The sequence below is a fragment of the Gymnodraco acuticeps genome, unplaced genomic scaffold, assembly GCF_902827175.1.
Source record: "Gymnodraco acuticeps unplaced genomic scaffold, fGymAcu1.1, whole genome shotgun sequence".
Lineage (NCBI taxonomy): Eukaryota > Metazoa > Chordata > Actinopteri > Perciformes > Bathydraconidae > Gymnodraco > Gymnodraco acuticeps.
In genome coordinates this window covers 5,221,739-5,240,947 of record NW_022990441.1, presented here as the reverse complement: position 1 = coordinate 5,240,947, position 19,209 = coordinate 5,221,739, and the positions used below count along the sequence as shown (strand labels likewise).

Here is a 19,209-nt window from a genome sequence, read left to right as displayed (position 1 = left end):
TTGACAGCTGTTGTTGTGTGTAGCTGCCGATTGCAATGGGAGTTGTTTCATGTCTGTTCATATTCATCCGTGTGTTTGTTTGGGCTCATGTGTGTGTGTGTGTGTGTGTGTGTGTGTGTGTGTGTGCGTGTGAATTGAGAAAAGAGGCCGAGGGGTGACGGGTTGTTTGTTCTCTAGCTCATTGTAATTTGTTCGATACACACTAATTGCTCTAATTTGTCTGTCTTGTTTCTGTTTGCCTTAATGTGTGTGTCCGTGTCGGTGTGTGTGATGTTTATTCTTTTTTTTTCTATATGCACAGTCCCTGGATGGCTTTGTGTTCGCGGTCAGTCAGGAGGGACGTTTCCTCTACATCTCAGAGACCGTTTCTATCTACCTGGGACTCTCACAGGTAAGACGACCTCCTTCCACACACACACACACACACACACATACACACACACACACACACACACACACACACACAGTTGAATAATCCTTCATATACAAGTGCATTTGCACATGTGTGCCTATCTTCTGCTTACGCTTTCATATCCCCTCCCAGGAGTGTGTGTGTTTGTGTGCGTGTGTGTGAGTGTGAATATCTTTGACTGCACTCTTCGCTCTCATCTCTGGAGTTCAACTCTCACGGGGACAATGCTACTCTCTCTCTCTTCCTCTCTCTACTGCCATGTCTCCCTCTCCAGGTGCTCACCTCTGCTGATTGCCTGTGGCCTCTTGTACTGTGAATGTTAAGTCCTGCCATTTTGCCCAGATGCATAAATAATAACAGTAATTACTGGCCCAGCAATCAAAGTGTCGCCCCAGCGCGCTGGGCCTGTCTCGGGGAACAAATCGATAGGCATCTTAAAAGCCACATTGATTGTAGGGAGGGGGAAAAACACCAAGGGGGATGGGAAGATAGATAGAGACAGCCGGAGAGAGAAAGAGAGGGGGAGGAAAGGAGGAGAGGTGTGATAAGAGACAGTTGTTTCGAAGTAAGAAGAATCGGTACAGCATGAGAGACAGAGAGAAAGAGGGAAGTTCGTGCTACAATAACAGAAGTAGCTGAGTGCTTTTTTTAAGTGATTGAAGTTCTGCCCTTAGCGGCTTTAAAGGATACGTTTTTGTACTCTGTCTTAGTAGAATAATCACATGCTACATGCACATTGAAGGAGTTATAGGTAATTGTCATAATTTACTGGCTATAAGGTGGCCACCTCCAAACATGACTACACTGTCAGAGATGTGGGACAAAATCCACAGACCTCGCTCTGTATGAATATAATATGGGACGTGCTTTTTGCTAATGAAAAGCCAAACAGATTCTTCCTTCTGGCTGTATGTCGTTTTGTTTCAGGACACCACACAGACATTATATGACTAATTGATTAAACCAACTCAGACTGCTGAAAACTGAAAACGTTCACCCATTGATGGCACCCTTGCAACACCAGATAGATTGTACAGACCGTGTGGTTTTTATACTGATATTCCCAGCTGTGATTGTGTTTGAAATGCTATGACACAGAGAAACAATGTAAGGTTTGCATTGTCTTATTGTAGGGCTGAACGATATTGAAAAAACAACTTATGATTAAAAACAACTTAACTTACGATTACTTTGACTGATATTGCAAAAGCAATATGATTTGCGATCTGAGAGGTCAGGATCATTATTGCATCATCATTCTGATTTTCAATAAAAAATATCTCTATGATTTGTGTGGGGATTTTTACTAAACAAAGAATTCTTAAGTCTGTAGAAAATGATATGTAGGCTAGCTAGGACACCTCCGCAGCGGTACAATAATTAACTTTAAATTGTATTTTAACACTCTTTTGCAATACAAAAGATTACTTCTTTCCTTTCATTTATTTTTTGACAAAAAGCAGTATTTGTTTGGATCGAGTTTGAGTGGGGATGTTTTTGGTTGAAATCTCTGAACACACCCAGGATCACTGATAATAATCTCACTATTTGCCTTCATTTCCTTTTCCAAAAATGTGGGAGTTTGTTCAAAGATTAATTTACAATGTTGTTGGGTGTGGTCAGAGATGTGCTCTGTTGCATCTTTAACCACACCCAACAGTGATGTCACAGTGTACTGACAAGTTTTCAGATGTTCCTGTCACTTTTTGTAGGTGATATAGCTCTGACATGCACTTTCTAAGGAGGGGTACAGCAGCGAAATGCATAGGTTCCTTATTAGAACAGGACACATCAGATAATATCTCCAAAGTCATTAAGGAGAGGAGAATACATCTTTATTTGTACATTTGGGATGTGTATAATTACATTATGCACAACAGGCTTCCTCTTCTGTTGGAGAGACCAGAACAAGAGTGGTTTGTTTGCACATGCCATATACCTTCTTAGGTCTTCACCTTGCCAAAGACAAATACATAAATAATGCATACATAAACTCACACATACAGTTGCAAGAAAAAGTATGTGAACCCTTTGGAATTACCTGGATTTCTGCATAAGTTGGTCATAAAATGTGTTCTGATCTTCATCTAAGTCACAACAATAGACAACCACAGTCTGCTTAAACTAATACCACACAAACAATTATATGTTTTCATGTTTTTATTGAACACACCATGTAAACATTCACAGTGCAGGGTGGAAAAAGTATGTGAACCCCTAGGCTAAAGACTTCTTCAAGAGCTAATTGGAGTCAGGAGTCAGCCAACCTGGAGTCCAATCAATGAGACGAGATTGGAGGTGTTGGTTAAAGCTGCCCTGCCCTATAAAAAATACACACCAGTTTTGAATTTGCTATTCTTAAGAAGCATTGCCAGATGTGAACCATGCCTCGCACAAAAGAGCTCTCAGAAGACCTACGATTAAGAATTGTTGACTTGCATAAAGCTGGAAAGGGTTAGAAAAGTATCTCTAAAAGCCTTGATGTTCATCAGTCCACGGTAAGACAAATTGTCTATAAATGGAGAAAGGTCAGCACTGTTTCTACTCTCCCTAGGAGTGGCCGTCCTGTAAAGATGACTGCAAGAGCACAGCGCAGAATGCTCAATGAGGTGAAGAAGAATCCTAGAGTGTCAGCTAGAGACTTAAAGAAATCTCTGGCACATGCTAACATCTCTGTTGACGAATCTACAATACGTAAAACACTGAACAAGAATGGAGTTCATGGGAGGACACCACGGAGGAAGCCACTACTGTCCAGAAAAAACTTTGCCGCACGTTTGAAGTTTGCAAAAGAGCACCTGGATGTTCCACAGCACTACTGGCAACATATTCTGTGGACAGATGAAACCAAAGTTGAGTTGTTTGGAAGGAACACACAACGCTATGTGTGGAGAATCCAAAGGGTTCACAGGGGTTTTTCACAGGGTTTTTCTTGCAACTGTATACACACACACACACACACACACACACACACACACACACACACACACACACACACACACACACACACACACACACACACAGATTACAACATATAAAGGCTAGAACTAAGATTGATTGTTGTAAGCCTGGAGCCAGAACCAAAGGACAATGCAGAGAGACACTTTTGCGCGAGAAAGAAAACAAAAGAGTGGAATAGGTGTGAGAATGAAAGACATTGGTAAAGAGGAGAGAGAGAGTCTGACTGTGTAAATAGAGTTTAAATGTGCGCTAGGAATGAAATTCGCCTTGGGATTGCCTAGGTAAACAAGACAGCCGAGGGTTTGGTGGAGATGCTAATAAAACAGAGCTGTTCTTATCAGCTGAGCAGATGGCCTAACCCATCACATCTACTCAAACAGGGCCTGAGCCATCAGCATTCTAATGAAATTATTTATGATCGAAGATTACGTTCAAAACCTTGAACATACAAAGCCAAGTTTACCTTCCTGAAAAGATGAGAGCGGACAGGGATGGGGGGGTTTATGATGAGAAAGAGAGACAGCCAGAAAGGGCAGCTAGGAGTTGAGAAGATGATTTAGTGGGAAACATGAGAACAAGTATACAGTGTGTTTATGGACATGAAGCAAGAAAAATATTTTTAAAAAAAAGAAAAGGCGGGAGGGAGAGGACAAAAACACTCCGATATACTTTGTTGGCGAGTGGAGGCAGACTCAGGGGAGAGAGGATGGACAGACAAACAAATGATGTTCTGAGTGAGAAAGTGTAACTGGTGGTTTGTTTTAGAGGGCATGTCGCCCCTGAGGACCGCCCCTGCCCTGCCGTCTCCTGTCCCCCCTGTCTGACCCCTCTGCCCTGGCTTACACACGGGGCTTCTCCCCTGACAGGGGGGTTGCTTAGCCGGCTTAGCCCAGGTCAGGCACCTTGACCAAGGGCACAGCCTGCCGCCCATTCCCCTGGTGCCGGCACGTATCATTTCTCTTCTCACCGGGTCTCCAGACAGGAAGCACAGGGATAAACCTGGGAATGCCACAACGCAGATCAGGGGTGGGGAGGAAGTAGAGGAGGAAAGAGATGGATGGATGGAGTTGAGGAAGAGAAGACAAAGGCTGGAGAAGATGAAGAATTGGGGGGGAGGAGAGATGGAAATGGGAGAGAAGGAAGGAAAGGGGCTGGAAGGAGAAAGAAAAGGGATAAATGGGGTAAAGAGAAGGGAGGACGGATGGTGGATTAAGGGAGGAGAGAATTGATCTGGGAATGGTTAGTATGCAGCTCCCCCTCCCCCTCTCCCCCTCTCCTCCTCCCTCCCTCCCTCTCTCCCTCCCTCTCTCCTCTCCCATCAGTCAGTGAGGGCTGAGGGCTGAGAGTGTGTTGTGGACCACTGCCCGGATGCCTCATACATATTAAAGCCCCTACTATTATTTATATCATGTCTCTCCTTCCCCTGCTTGCTGCCCTCCCCTTCAGCCCCACCACACTGCCATACATACGTGCACGTGCATGTCTGCGCACACACACACGCACACACACACGCAGGTTCACTGACGGACAACTAATCACACAAACAATGACACACAATGACACGTGGAGACACAAAAACAGACAGTCTAGTCACATACGCAGGGAAACAGAGGCGCCGTGTGCTTGCATACTCACAAACACACACACACACACACACACACACACACACTCAGAGAGATTTGAATGATCTCGGTCTCTCCTCACGTCTTCCCTTCGCGCCACATTCTATACCTGTTTTTATGTCTGAGCCTGACTCATCCTCTCAATCGCTCCGTCTCTTTCTCATCTTCTCCTTGCTGCCTGGTGTTTTTTTCAATCCCTCCCTCCTGCCTGTGATGGAGTGATTTTATACGGATAGGTCTTAAGCCCGTAAAGCCCATAAGGGCCTGTTTGTCTCTCCACCTTGTTTTCCAATACCACGGGGCCCTGGGATTGTGTCTCTTTTAGATGGCTGGTCCACTGTTCTGAGAGGTAAATGTAGCCCTTGCTTAAAAGACAACAAGAATTCCCTTCGCAGAGGAATCGCTATTCATAAATACAGACAGCTGGCCTACAGATAGACAGACAGACAGACAGTCAGACAGGCATATCTCGATATAAATCGTAATAACAGATGTCTAATGTAAGGTTCATCTCGAGTTTCACAAACCAGACCCAGTCCATTTACATGTCAAATGTAATTGACTTGTGCATCTACGCTTCTTCTATTGATGCAACATTTAAACATTAAAGAACGAGTCAGTTTTAATGTCAGAATCAAAGGGAATGCCGCAGAAAAATCCAGCACCTAATAATTACACTGCTGATGTTATATCTGCATAATTAAGAGAAGATGGATCAGAAAGATTTAAAAAAAACACTCATCCTGTAGATTTAAGGTGTTTGTAAAGCTTTCTACTTAACATATTTAATAAACCAGATTTTTTTTAAAAACATTATTGACCATTACATTTAAATGTTTTATGAAATTATAAATAATGTTCAGATACACTATATGTCAAAAGAGGGTTACAACTTTGATTTTGTCCTTTTTCTTACAACTGTTCATTTCAATTGATAATGCTATCTAATGGTTATCACAGTAATGACTGCCAAGACTTAATGCAATCAATATTTTACTATAACAATGCCAATATAAAAGTGGTCACTCATAGTAATGAAATCACCACTTGAATCTGCAGCTCCTCTCGGCTCTACAGAGTTTAGAAGTTTCAGCTCGATGTGTTGCTGTCCAGTCCGCAACTTCACTGTTTTCAATCACTCTCACGGCTCTCATAGTATCTTTTTTGCAGCAAAATCTATAGCTGTTTTCAATGTCAACCTCCAAAGAAAAACACTGCACACCACCTGCTCAGCGCCAAGCAGCATATTGAAATACTTAGCATCTACCTGGTGAACACATTGGAGCTAAGGAGACAATTATCTCCATCAGAAGTTGATAGGGACCAAAAACTGCTTAAAAGAGAGGCAATATTGGACTGAAATCACCCAGTTGGCACATCAACATCTTTTAGAAAAAGAGACATTATCAACAATAATGTCTCTTTTAGATTCTGCAATGACATCAGTTATTTCAAAAATGAAGAGCACTAAAGGAATTTAAATAAAATCTTGCTGATGTGAATGGATCACTGTCACTGCCAGCTATTACCACAGCCTCTATCAGTGGCTAATACTTCCTACAAGTGTATGTATCATATAACAAGAGATAACAGGATGATGATGACAACAAGGAAGTGTGTATTTTACTTTGCCTTTCATTACATGTCATTTGTTAGATGCTTTTATCCAAAGTGACTTACATACATTCAGTACTGTGGACACAACGACATGCTGACTGCAGTGGGACTTGAACTTGCTACCCACTGATTCAAAGTCCAGCACTCTATCCACTGAGCCACAGCCGCCCTTTCAAACAAGTAAACAGATCTCTGTGTCCAGTATTTGAATTGATGATGCTTTAAAGCGTCAGGGTGTCTAGTGGCGTACTGAAAAATACATACATTATGTTTGGAACTCTTTCCATGCGTTTCCTTTTTTCCTCTTTAAACAAAGAAATATGTATTATTTATATTTCCGCCTAAATAGATTGAGAGCCATTTTACAAATTAAAAATTCTGGTACTTTCTCTGTATGTTGGGATATTACTCAATATCATCAAATCAAGTATTTTGTTGTATATTTCCACATCCCTTAAGAGATAAGGCCCTGTAAGTCTGGGGAACCTTTATTTCTTGCCTTATTATCCCTTCCTCGCTGGGGTTTATTCCATCTTTAACCCTCTCTGTTCGCTCATCGCACACCTCATTCCTTCGCTCCCACCTTCCCTCTTCCCGCTCCTTCCTCTCCCCCGGCTGTGATGTCCTTGAGGGGCCTGCTGAAGCTCCCATAAAGCCTGCAGTAAATGGCTCTAATCCGGTAATAAATGGCTGTGTCCTACAGACAAGGGTGTGAGGCTGCTGCAGCCACAGCTTTATCAGATGGAATGGTATTGGCACACACATGCACAGACACACACACACACACACACACACACACACACACACACACACACACACATTCACATATGTAATAGAAGCTGCATGCATGTGTGTAAGCATGCATCCTCTTTCTCCCTCCTTCCTGTTTCTCTCTCACACACACTCATTTATACAGCTTCAGATGGAATCACACCTGCTCCAATTGTGCTGCTTTTATGGATGCCATGCAAGAGCAGCGCCATTATTACCTTTAAATGATTAGAGATGCAACGATGATGCATTATGATGATAGGATCATATAGAGCTGTATGAGCTGTTGCGCTGGGATACACAGTAACTGAATGAAGGAGCAGGGAGTGACGGGGGGAATAAGAAGAATAGTAATGTGACCTTTGGAGATACTTGGAGTTCAACTGTTTTTAATCAGCAAATACAATTGATTTTTTATCTCCCCTGGTTTTATTTGTGTAATACTGTAGTCACTTGGTCCTCTGAGATTCAACTTAAATGTATGTGTGTGTGTGGTGTGTGTGTGTGTGTGTGTGGGTAGGGATGTCTTACAACCGCTACACTCCTTGTAGAGTTGTAACCCAGAGCAGTGCTTTCATTTTCCTGTCATAACGTCTATTGATTTTCCCTCTGTGTGTGAGTGTGTGCGTACATGCAGGCATTTGTGCCTTAAGCTGTAGTTCCTGATCAGCGTGTTTCTCTTCAGGTGGAGCTGACCGGCAGCAGTGTGTTCGACTACATCCATCCGGCAGACCACGTGGAGATGGCTGAGCGTCTGGGAATCAAACCGCATCTGAGGGCCGAAGCCGGCTGCCACACGGGCCCCGAGAGCGCTTCCAGCTCCGCATCCACCTCCTCCCTGGCTGGTACCCCTGAACCCGGTACTGGTCTAAATGTCAATTAATTTTTTTTAAACAATATTTTTATTGAAGTTTTCAAATATAAGGAACATACATAAAACGGTCAGTCTAGGTGGCAGATACAGTGTACTATCAAATGAATAGGCATGTAAATAAACACAGTTCACAATACAGGGATAACAAAGTACAGACATTTTCAAGAAATCTGAAAGAATATGACGTGGGCTACTACACTTTATAATCGTATTCCCGTTGTCCCCCTCCCCGCCCCGGTCTTTGGTTTTATTGATCACTACCAACATTCTTTTTCAAAAACTCCATGAAGCTCCCCCAGATATTTTTCAAAACCTGCCAGCTTTCCTTTAGTAATGTATGTTAGTTTTTTTAAAGCAACAGATCCTTAATATATTTATTCATACTTGGTTTGTTCACAATTTTCCATTCTATAGCTATTACCCTCTTAGCTTGTAAAAGACACAAGTCTATAAGTGCACGCTCACTCTTCTTAGAGACAAAGTCTTTTGGATAAATACCCAGGATGCACAACTTTGTCTGACAAGGGATTTTCAGTTTCGTTATCTGGTTAATCATGTTGAGTGCCTCCTTCCAAAGACTATTGACCACATGACATTTCCACAAACAGTGAAAGAGTGATCCTTTAGCATCGTTACATTTAAAGCATGTGTCTGGGGTCTAAATGTCAATTTATAGGGAGGAAACCTGAAAGAAATAAAGGGAAAATTCAGCTTGTATATTTTCTATATATTTAGTTGTTCTTCTGTTATCCTCACCAGCTCCGTCTAGTCCTCATTCCCCTGCTGACGAACCTCCTGACCGCGGCTTCTTCATCCGCATGAAGTCCACGCTCACTAAAAGAGGCCTGCACGTCAAGAGTTCTGGATACAAGGTGCCTAAGGAAATAATTTCTCATCATCTGAAAACCTTGTATTATGCTCTCTTCCCTATTAACCTGCTTGTTATTGGGGCGGTGAAATAACAAGGGGTGTATTGTGTTTTGCTCGACTAGTGTTTCATAGCACTGTCAACTTGGTCATTTCAGTGTGTTTTATGGCTGTGACCTTATTTCACACTGGACCGCTGCACATAACAGATGCTGTAACACCAGAGCTGCTGCATTCTTGAGCTCAGATCTGACTTTTTATTGTGTTTGTGTTTCATGAATGTTATATTTCCTGTTGTTGTTAATGTTTTTTTCTACGTCCTTTGATGCAAATTAGTTGTGTGAAATGAATGATGTTTTCTTTTTGTCAGGTAATCCACGTGACAGGACGAATCCGTTACCGCCCTGCACTCGTGTCGAGCTCTGGGCGCACAGTGCGTCGACCGTTGGGTTTGGTTGCACTGGCACACACACTCCCCCCCCTCCTCGCTTAATGAAGTCCGCATGGAGAGCCAAATGTTTGTCTTCCGAGTGAACATGGACCTTCAGGTCACATATTGTGAGAACAGGTAAAGGATTGTTTCTGTGTTTTTGACATTAAGCTGTACTGACATATGAATACATTTGAATCAGTGTATCTATTCTGTTGCATTTATTTACAGGATCTCAGAGTATATGGATCTGACCCCAGCAGAGGTGGTGGGACACACCTGTTATCACTTCATCCATGTAGAAGACCTGGAAAGCCTCCGGCAGAGCCATGAAGACTGTAAGTGAAATGATGCATGTGCAGTAGATACAATCCAACCCCATCCCTGCTATTCTATAGTGTTTGAACTTGGGGAGCCTGTTGAAATGTCTTCCTGTCCTGTTGTGATAGGCGCCCTCTGCTGCCAACATCATGAACTGTCAAACCAATAACGGACTTATTTTCCCATCTCCTCTACCGTCTCCTGTTTTACATTATTTCTTTCCATCTTCTTTCCTCTCAGTGCTGAGGAAAGGCCAGGTGGTGACCAATTATTACCGTTGGCTCCAGAGGAGAGGAGGATACCTGTGGATCCAGTCCAGTGCCACCATCTCCATCAACCACAAAGCCCCGCATGAACGCAACGTCATCTGGGTCAACTACATCATAAGGTCAGTACAACCACAGCCTATGCTTCACTCCTGCTGATATGAACTACGTTTCTGTATGCAGGCACCATGCTGTGTACAGAGATCCTTTGAAGGGATGGCTGATGAAATGCAGAGGGATTATTGGAAGAGTTTCACTCGCTCCAACACATGAGAAAATTGAGGATACTTAATCCAAATAGTGACATCAAAGCAAAGCACATTAACGGCTATTTGACATTTTTTACATAAATATTAAAGATAACAACTTTATATTTTAAATGATGAGATGTCAAAAAATGTAGATCTCTTTATTTAATCGATGACCATGTCCTGTTGAAAGGATTATTAAAGAAAGCAGATTCTAATCATTTGAGGTTTTACAAGTTTTCACACTTCAAACTGTTATTATGGAAAGTATTTCTTTAATAAATGATATTAAAGAAATAAAATAAGAATTATTTATTGATATTGTAGGGTCTTAAATCATTAATAAAACTTAAGTGAAGTCATTACTCTTTCTGGAATGAGTTACGGCTGCCTGTCCCCACACTGCCAACTTTTAAATCCAGTCTTTGAACACATCTTTATTGCTTGGCTTTAAATTCACTTAAAGATTTGGTTCATTGCTTTTACTATTTTATTGTCTTTTTATATTTGATTGGAGTCTTGTTTTAGGGTTTTTATTGTGTTTTATTATACAGCACTTTGCTTAACTGTTGTTGTTTTCAAATTAGCTTTATAAATAAATTGGATTGGATTGGACTGCAGTCTGTAAACAGCAATCTAGCATTACTTACTCACTATTCAATGTCATTACTCTAAAGACATGATCTTATTACTCTTTGATTTAAAGGAAACATTTAAGGCTCTCTGCCTTTCTTTCTAGTTTGTTCCAATTGCCTTGTAAATGTAGTATTGCTTTTTTTATTCCACAGACACTGCAGTCACCTCGAAAAAATATGCTTTCTCTTTATTTCCCTCTTGAATACACACACGTATTCACCCAGACGCTGATGCAAATATACTCCGTAGATACATGCACACTTTGTACACACACGCACGAACACAGTGCATAACAACAGCCGAGCAGTCAGACAAAAACAAGAGGAGTAGGCTGAATTTCAATGCTAATTGGACTGAAGCTATATAATTACAACAAATGGATGTCAGAAATTTGGGGCTGAATGGTGTTTTAGTTAATTAGAGCTGTAATTACAAGAGCTCATTAACTTCTCCAACAGCCTCCTCCTTGTCTGAGCTTAACTATGTATAGGTGGGCTGCTGAGTGGGGCATAGTGTGTGTTTCTGTGTGTGTCTTATAGGGTGGGGTCTGCATATCTATCTGTTTGCGTGACAGTGTTTGTGAATGTGTGATTAAGAGCTGTTGTTTGGAGAATTGGATGGATGTGTTAGGAGGAGGTTAGAAGGGTTTGAGGCAGTTTGGCTATTGGAGGTTGTTATTAGGCTGATTATATGTTGTTTCCATCTCTAAGTATTCACTCAAATCAGCACGACACTAACGTTTTTAGCAATAAGTGGCTTCTAAGTGGTCTACATTTTCTCCCCCCCTCTCTTTTTTCTCTCTCTCTGTTCATCCATCCAGTCGAACAGAGTTTACAGACACTCCCCTGGATATTCTGCAGCTACCAGAGAACGTACGAGCAGAGCGGCTTCGAGTTAGCTCGTCCCCCACCGACAGCTCTCCGCAGGCCCGAGGTAGGACGCCGCGTACACATTAGCCCCTTCCCATGATGCTCACTGACACACACCAACACCTGCCTGTGCGTCATCTTATCATAAAAATCTCCCTTCTTCCTCAGGCCCGCAGCCAGCGAAGAACTCAGTGGGGAAGAGTGACCCCGACACTAAAGGCAGAGAGAAATTCACCGCAGCTGCCATCCAATCAGAGGACAGGAGGAAGCGCCTGCTGAGGTCCGAGCCCGAGGGTCCTCCTCCCGAAACCCGCCGCAGAATGGAGGAGCTCCGTCACGCGGAGGAGAGCGTATCGGCCTCATCTGACATGGCCAGCGAAAGTGAGGGGGATGAGGAGGAAGAGACAGAGACAGAGTGGGACCACAATGACAGATTGAAACAGGAAGATGGTGGAGGAGGTAAACAGAGTAGGGGGGGAGACGCCCCCTCTAGGGGGGGACAGGGGGAGCAGGGTGCACAACGGCCGGGCTGTGATCCAGCAGCTGAAGAGCGTAGTGACCCCGTCTCCCCTGCCCGGCAACCCCGGCATCAAGACTGAACACGAAGCCCTGACCACCGGGGGGCGCTGGGGGTCCCACACACACACCACCCAACAGCAGCCCTCACATGCACACACACCCTCCAGCAGCCTCAACGGTGACAGCCCCACCACCCCGATCCCCGACTCTTCTTCCAGCAGCGATGCCCCCCCCAAAAGGGTTGTTCACACCCCCGTCCCCGGCACTGTCCCCCGTCATGTCCGTGTCCTCCCCGCTGCCCCGCGAGGACAGGATTTTGTCGGGGGTGCTCAGTCGCAGCAGTGGGGGTGCAGGTTGCGCTCCTGACTTTGAGCTGCTCCAGAGACTGGCTGCAGGGGGCGCAGCGGGGAGGGTCCTCTTCCACCCCCTCGCCCTCAGCCCGCAGGGCCCTCAGAGCCTCTACGCCCCCAGCACTATCCGCTACGCTCCACCTGAGCTGCCCCCCTCCCACCACCACCACCACGGCGGTGGAATCAGCGATGGCCTGCAGCTACGCTCGGACCACCACAAGGGACCCCCGACAGCCTTCTTCCCCCACCTACAGCGGTTGGCTGGCCTGCCACCCTTCAGTGGTTTCTCCCCGTCTGACAACCCCTTCTCCTCCGGCCTGCCCTTCTGTATGAATGGACTGAGGGGGGCCGCGGGCTCCGAGGAGGACTGAGACTTAGAAGGGAGGAGGTGAGAGGGGAAGATGAAAATGAAGGATGGAGCAAAGTGACAGACCAGAAAGAGAGACATTGAAAAGGGCAGGAGAGACAGAAGTGGCAGGACATTAAGCCTCATTAAGCCTCTAAGGACCTTACTAATTGGACAATGAGTTGAATAACTGCGATATAAAATATGTGACAAGTCGTTGCCATAGGGAATTATTGTGTCCTCGCATTTTGGACAAGTGACAGTGACTCAGAGAAAACACGACATGGAAACTTTTGACTGGTTGTCCCTCAAGACTGTCCGTCTCTACAACAATAATGAACTCTGCTCTGTGTCTTTCTCTAGATGACTCTGTTAATTTCTGTGTCTCTTCCACTCAGAGAAGCCATATTGTACATAGAGACAAAACCATAAAGACCCTCAGCTCACATCCTCATCACTGTCCCTACAATTAACACAATTAACCCTAAAGCCAGTAGAAAGAGATGGACTGTACGAATGAAAGTAACTTTGGAATATACATTTTTATTATTGCAGTATTATACAAATCATCTGTTATGCTGAGATACAGGTGAGAGTTTGATTATTGGGTTTCTTTTAAAATAGACAAAGAAAGCCCTCTGGTGTTTTTGTATTGAGATTCAAAATGATAAGGATAAAAAAAATCTCAAGTATTCATCATTCAGCCATACTTAAAGCACACTGTTGGGATAAATATGAATAAAGTAGTCCCAGACATTCCATCATATATAAGGGAAGAAAATGCAATGCAGACAGGACGTTATTTCTGTTGTTTGTTTATAGGCCATTTGTTAACTGAGTATTCATTATAGTATATTATGTATGATGATGCGGTTGTGTTTGAAGCCATATTCTTGTTTTCATTTTTTTTTTTAAGTTTATTGATTTTTGTTTGTTTGGAAGGATCGTGTGAAAATGGTGTCTTGACAGACAAAATAACATAGTTTTATTGGATGTACAATGTCATCCAAATACCTTTTGTATTATTCTCTAAAAAATATATTTCTGAAAATGTTTTTAGGAGGGAAAATGGTGCTGGACACAAGTGTTTATTATCATTTAAACCTCTGTTTTTTATAAGCACTTACTGAAATTTGTTCTGGTGTGAACTCAAAGCACTTCATCACTTAACACTCCCTGTGTGGTCCTGTTAAAACAGACAACAATGCAAGAGTGGTCACTAATATCATAGCCCGACTGCACTCTAGTAGAGGTAGAGAAGATAATGGTCATTTGAAAGAGGCAGAAAGATAAACAGACCTGTGGTCATTAAAAGACGACCGTTAAAGGTCGATAAAAATAACCTGAATTATTCCGATGTTGGTTTTATTTTAATTCAGTCAACTTGAAGTCAAGTTTTAAATTAAAAAGTGGAAATATAAAACACTTTAAATTTCAGATGACACTTATTGACTGGAATTCTCAGGACTGAAAATCCCAAACAAATCGAAAACAGTTTTTGTATGAAAAATGTCCTTTTTTATTTTCTTTAATGTTTTGAAATGAAGTTACACACAGTTTGGGGTTGCCTAAAGAATACTTAAAAAAACGAGAATCTTTATTCCACAATGTAATATTTAAAATCTGAAAATGTTAGTCTTTTCAAAAAATGCTGGTTATAATACAGCCAATTGCATTATTGAAAAAAAAATGACAATAATACAAGCAAAGCTAAACATACAGGAAATATCAGATTGCTCTCTAGCACTTTGGAATGAAGTCATTTGAACGGATCTACCATGTAATGAAAATGCACCTAAACTTCAATCATTGTTGAAAACCAAGTCTTCAAAATGATGCCATATGTATTTTGTTTTTCTTCCAAAATTGAGATTACGGTCGACTGTCTGATCTGAGGGCTCAGTTTATGTGGAAATTATGATCTGATGTCTGACAAAAAAGAGAAGTGCACTACACACCCATACTGTAGCTGTCACACGTAAATATGTGTGAGCGCACACATTCTCGGGTGTTTAATGATATATTGTGTGTGTATGACTGCGTGCGTGTGTGTTTGCTTGTACAAGTGTGTTTGGTTTTCTTTTGTCTTTCTTTGCTGAGATAAATAGCTAACCCCTTGCCCATCACTGTGAATCTAACATTATTCCCCATCTTTGTGAATACTCCACCCACTCATCAAATAAAATGAACAAATGTAAAAAGAAAAACAGTGATACAGATGACGATAACAATAAAATATTCCAGTAGCGGAGCACAACTCAAGGTTTGGTTGTTTCTTTCTTGCTTCTTTTCAGCACATAACAATTCAGATATATGAATAGGCATGAAAGATACATGTTACATTGTTAAATGAGGCTTCATATTTGTTTGAAATAAATCACGTTGGACACATTTGAATGTAAACAGAGTTCTCTTCATATCAGCTGCTTAATGCATTTTACGAAACTTCAATATTTAGGCCAATCATAAATGAATGGACAGCCTTTAATTGTTTATGTAACATAAATTCAACGCATAGCCAAGAATAAAAAACACAAAGAACAAAACAGTGGTAGAATAAATAATAAAGATGTTTTGTATCATTGCAGACTTTTATGGGCAATCCTGCTTATCTCTGGAGTCGGCAAAGGGCAGTACAACACACAGTGAAATTAATGTCCTGTAATATTCAATAATATCCTTAATATATAAACTAAAGTGTGGAGCAGGTGAGAGCGACCCTTTCATGAAGCGTGACATCATTTGATTGTGTTTACATCTACAAAGACTTGAATTCTTCTGAAATGAACAAAAGCACAGCAAGTACATGGAGAGCATCTCACTTAGGAGAAACGATATGCGAGCGTGCATCTGTGTGTGTGTGTGTGTGTGTGTGAGGGTATGTGTGTGTGTGTACATTGGTAGTTTGCTTGTGTGTCTGTGTGTGCATCTCCAGAATTTGCAAGTGTGTGTTGTCTGAAGCAGCCCCAGGGAGGGGCTCTGACATTGAAGACGGGTTAAATCCTGTTTTACATTCAAGTGGCAGGCCCTAGTTCATTAGAGTGAGGATCATTCCTCCTCAAGACCAAAGGAAGCGCATACTAAACAAGAGCAGTTGTTGGGGAGAAAATGCCATTGTACGTGCAAAGCCGTGTGTGTGTGTGTGTGTGTGTGTGTGTGTGTGTGTGTGTGTGTGTGTGTGTGTGGTGTGTGTGTGTGTGTGTGTGTGGTGTGTGTGTGTGTGTGTGGTGTGTGTGTGTGTGTGTGTGTGTGTGTGTGTGTGTGTGTGTGTGTGTGTGTGTGTGTGTGTGTGTGTGTGTGTGTGTGTGTGTGTGTGTGTGTGTGTGTGTGTGTGTGTGTGTGTGTGTGTGTGTATGCTGAAGTGCTGCTGACGGAGCTACACAACAACCTCTGGTTTCTTCTTTATATCTTTCCTTTCTGCGGACTACAGTCTTTATGGCGTGGAGTGAACAGAGCACATTTTGTGTCAATGTGCATGTGCATATGTCTGTGTGTGTGTGTGTGTGTGTGTGTGTGTGTGTGTGTGTGTGTGTGTGTGTGTGTGTGTGTGTGTGTGTGTGTGTTCAGCACGCACAACTCATGGCAGCTCTCCTGACTGTCTTCTGCTCAGCCTGTCATTGAGTCACCCACATGCCCTTTCTGTCACTGACTTTGATGGCTTATCTTACCCCCTGAATTGGAGTCGTGCTCCCGGGGGAAATACCTTAGCACATGTAAATGCATTTGAAAGAGTAAAAATATGGGTAGGAATAATAGAGTGAGGAATGGAGGGAGACACAGAGACAGCTTCCACCTGACATGGGCTTACTGCACCTCTACCATTCCCTCTTTTCCTCCATCCTTTCCCTGCTGTTTTTGTGAATGTTTCCCAACAATGTCTTCTCCTCTCAGCCAGGAGAAGGCCAATCCATAAGTAATGCAGGTCTTAAGGCTGATGCTTTGATCCATACGTGTGGCATTTAACACCTCAGAGCAGATGAGCAAAATAAGCAGAGGTTATGGCTCCTACTTTCAGCGCTGGGAGTGTATATGTGCAGCACAGGTTGAGAGATGTATGAGCTTAGACCTGGACTTGGAGCTGTGGCTGGTGTTGTGGTTTCTATAGATGCTCGGGGTACGGGGGTGGATGGTGTTTGTTAGTGAGGGCGCGTCTCCTGCCTCTGGGCGCCCTGCCCTTTAGACGCGCCAGGCCTCAGGAGCCTCCTGCATGCCAAGCAGACCTGTGCAGTCAGATGCAGCCAGGGAGGAGAGACGAGGAGAGGAGGGAGGGGAGGAGAAGCGAACGTGAGTAGGAGTCCAGAAAGAAAAGGACTGGAGGGCGAAAGGGTAGAAGACGATCTTAAGGAGAGAGTAAAAGAGGGAGGAGAGGGGCTCGAGGGAAGGAGGTAGGGGTGCTGGTAACACTGCAGCAGCCACCTAGACACACCTTGCATGTGAAACACAACTGCACTGAGACGCCAAGGGAATCAGCCAAGGAGAGGAAGAGAGGGTGACTCTGAGGTGAGTCTCAACAGCAACACTATGTGTCGATGGCCGCCAGATATCACAGACCTTCGCCCTAACCCAGTCAGTGATTGTTATCACAGACAAAGCCCCCCCATCACCAAGACTCTCACACACACACATACACGCACACACACACACACACACACACACACACACACACACACACACACACACATACATACACATACACACATACACGTACACACATACACACACACACACACATACACACACACACACACACACACATACACACATACACATACACACATACACATACACATACACACACACACACACACACACACACACACCACACACACACACACACATACACATACACATACACAGACACCAACCACATGCTGCTCAGCTCAGCTCACATCTCCGTACATGCTCGCACAACAGCAGCTCATTAAAGGAATTATGCATGTACAGCATGTGTGTGAACAGTTTGTACATCTTTTGACGTCCCTTGCAAGGAGAGCTTCTACTACACATTAAGGTAAGCCTTGTTTACATAATGAAAAAAATAATAAAATAAATATCGGTACAGGTAGCGGTCTTAATATGTAGTGGTAAGGTGATGCATTTAAAGATGTATTCATTTTAACTATCTAGGAAAGAGAATAATCCACATTTTCGAATGACTTATTTATTATGAGAGCGTATTTAAATATAGAGTGTGTGATCTCAAATCTCCTTGATGTCCTCAGCTAATAGTGCAGATACCGAGGTCATGTCCGCTGTACTTTATCCACAGATTTAATGTTAACTCAATAAAACCATATAAATCATTGAAATCACTTTATCACACTAAAAATGTAAACCTCTTGTAGAAGGGGCCATGCCAAGAAATAATTCTTATAAATGTATTAAAAATAAATAACTGAATATCATATTGACATACGTTGTTAGACCCTGTTATGACCGTTATGATGTTAGACTCCCATTCCCCTACGTTTCTAAACATTGATTGAAGTGCACCTGTGGTCAATTCTATTGATTGGACAAGGTTTGGGAACACACCTGTCTACATAAGGCCTCCCAACTGATAATGTATATCAGAGTAAAAAAAACAAGCCATGAGGTTGAAGCCTGCTGAGGTCAGAGACAAGATTGTGTCGAGGCCAACCAAGTAGAAAACATTCAGGACCTCAGATTGGCCCGAAGGTCAACAGAACAATGAACTTAACACATAGACAGGACAATGCAAGAATGCCTTGGAACCAACTGTGTTAATGTCCTAAAGTGTTTCAAGCAGAGACTGGATGTCTAACTTCCCTGGAGAGGCCTGGAGAGGCCTGGAGAGGCCTGGAGAGGCCTGGAGAGGCCTGGAGAGGCCTGGAGAGGCCTGGAGAGGCCTGAAAATGGCGGTCCAACACTTGTCCTCAATCAGCCTGACAGCATGAGAGGATCTGCAGAGAACACTGCAGAACATCTCTAAATCAAGGTGAGCAAAGCTTGTCACGTCATACTGAAGATGACTCATCAGTTATTGCTGCTAAATTGCTTTGCTTGTACTGAGTTACCTTATGTCAATCTGATGGTTCATATTTTTTGCTAAACTTAAAGGGCCCATGTCATGCTTTTC

At 43.0% G+C, this 19,209-nt stretch overlaps 1 protein-coding gene across 1 annotated transcript in view; it reads left to right on the top strand.

The window, feature by feature from the left end:
• The window catches only part of npas1 (neuronal PAS domain protein 1), a 38,886-nt gene extending 23,515 nt beyond the window's left edge, over nt 1–15,371 (top strand). The window contains 11 exon segments of the mRNA XM_034225367.1: nt 302–391; nt 8,069–8,243; nt 9,017–9,129; nt 9,495–9,599; nt 9,601–9,692; nt 9,786–9,892; nt 10,116–10,263; nt 11,846–11,958; nt 12,063–12,388; nt 12,390–12,641; nt 12,643–15,371. Of these exon segments, the coding sequence (XP_034081258.1) occupies nt 302–391; nt 8,069–8,243; nt 9,017–9,129; nt 9,495–9,599; nt 9,601–9,692; nt 9,786–9,892; nt 10,116–10,263; nt 11,846–11,958; nt 12,063–12,388; nt 12,390–12,641; nt 12,643–13,134 (2,013 nt within the window). The 3' untranslated portion in view covers nt 13,135–15,371.
• The last annotated feature ends 3,838 nt before the right edge of the window (nt 15,372–19,209 follow it).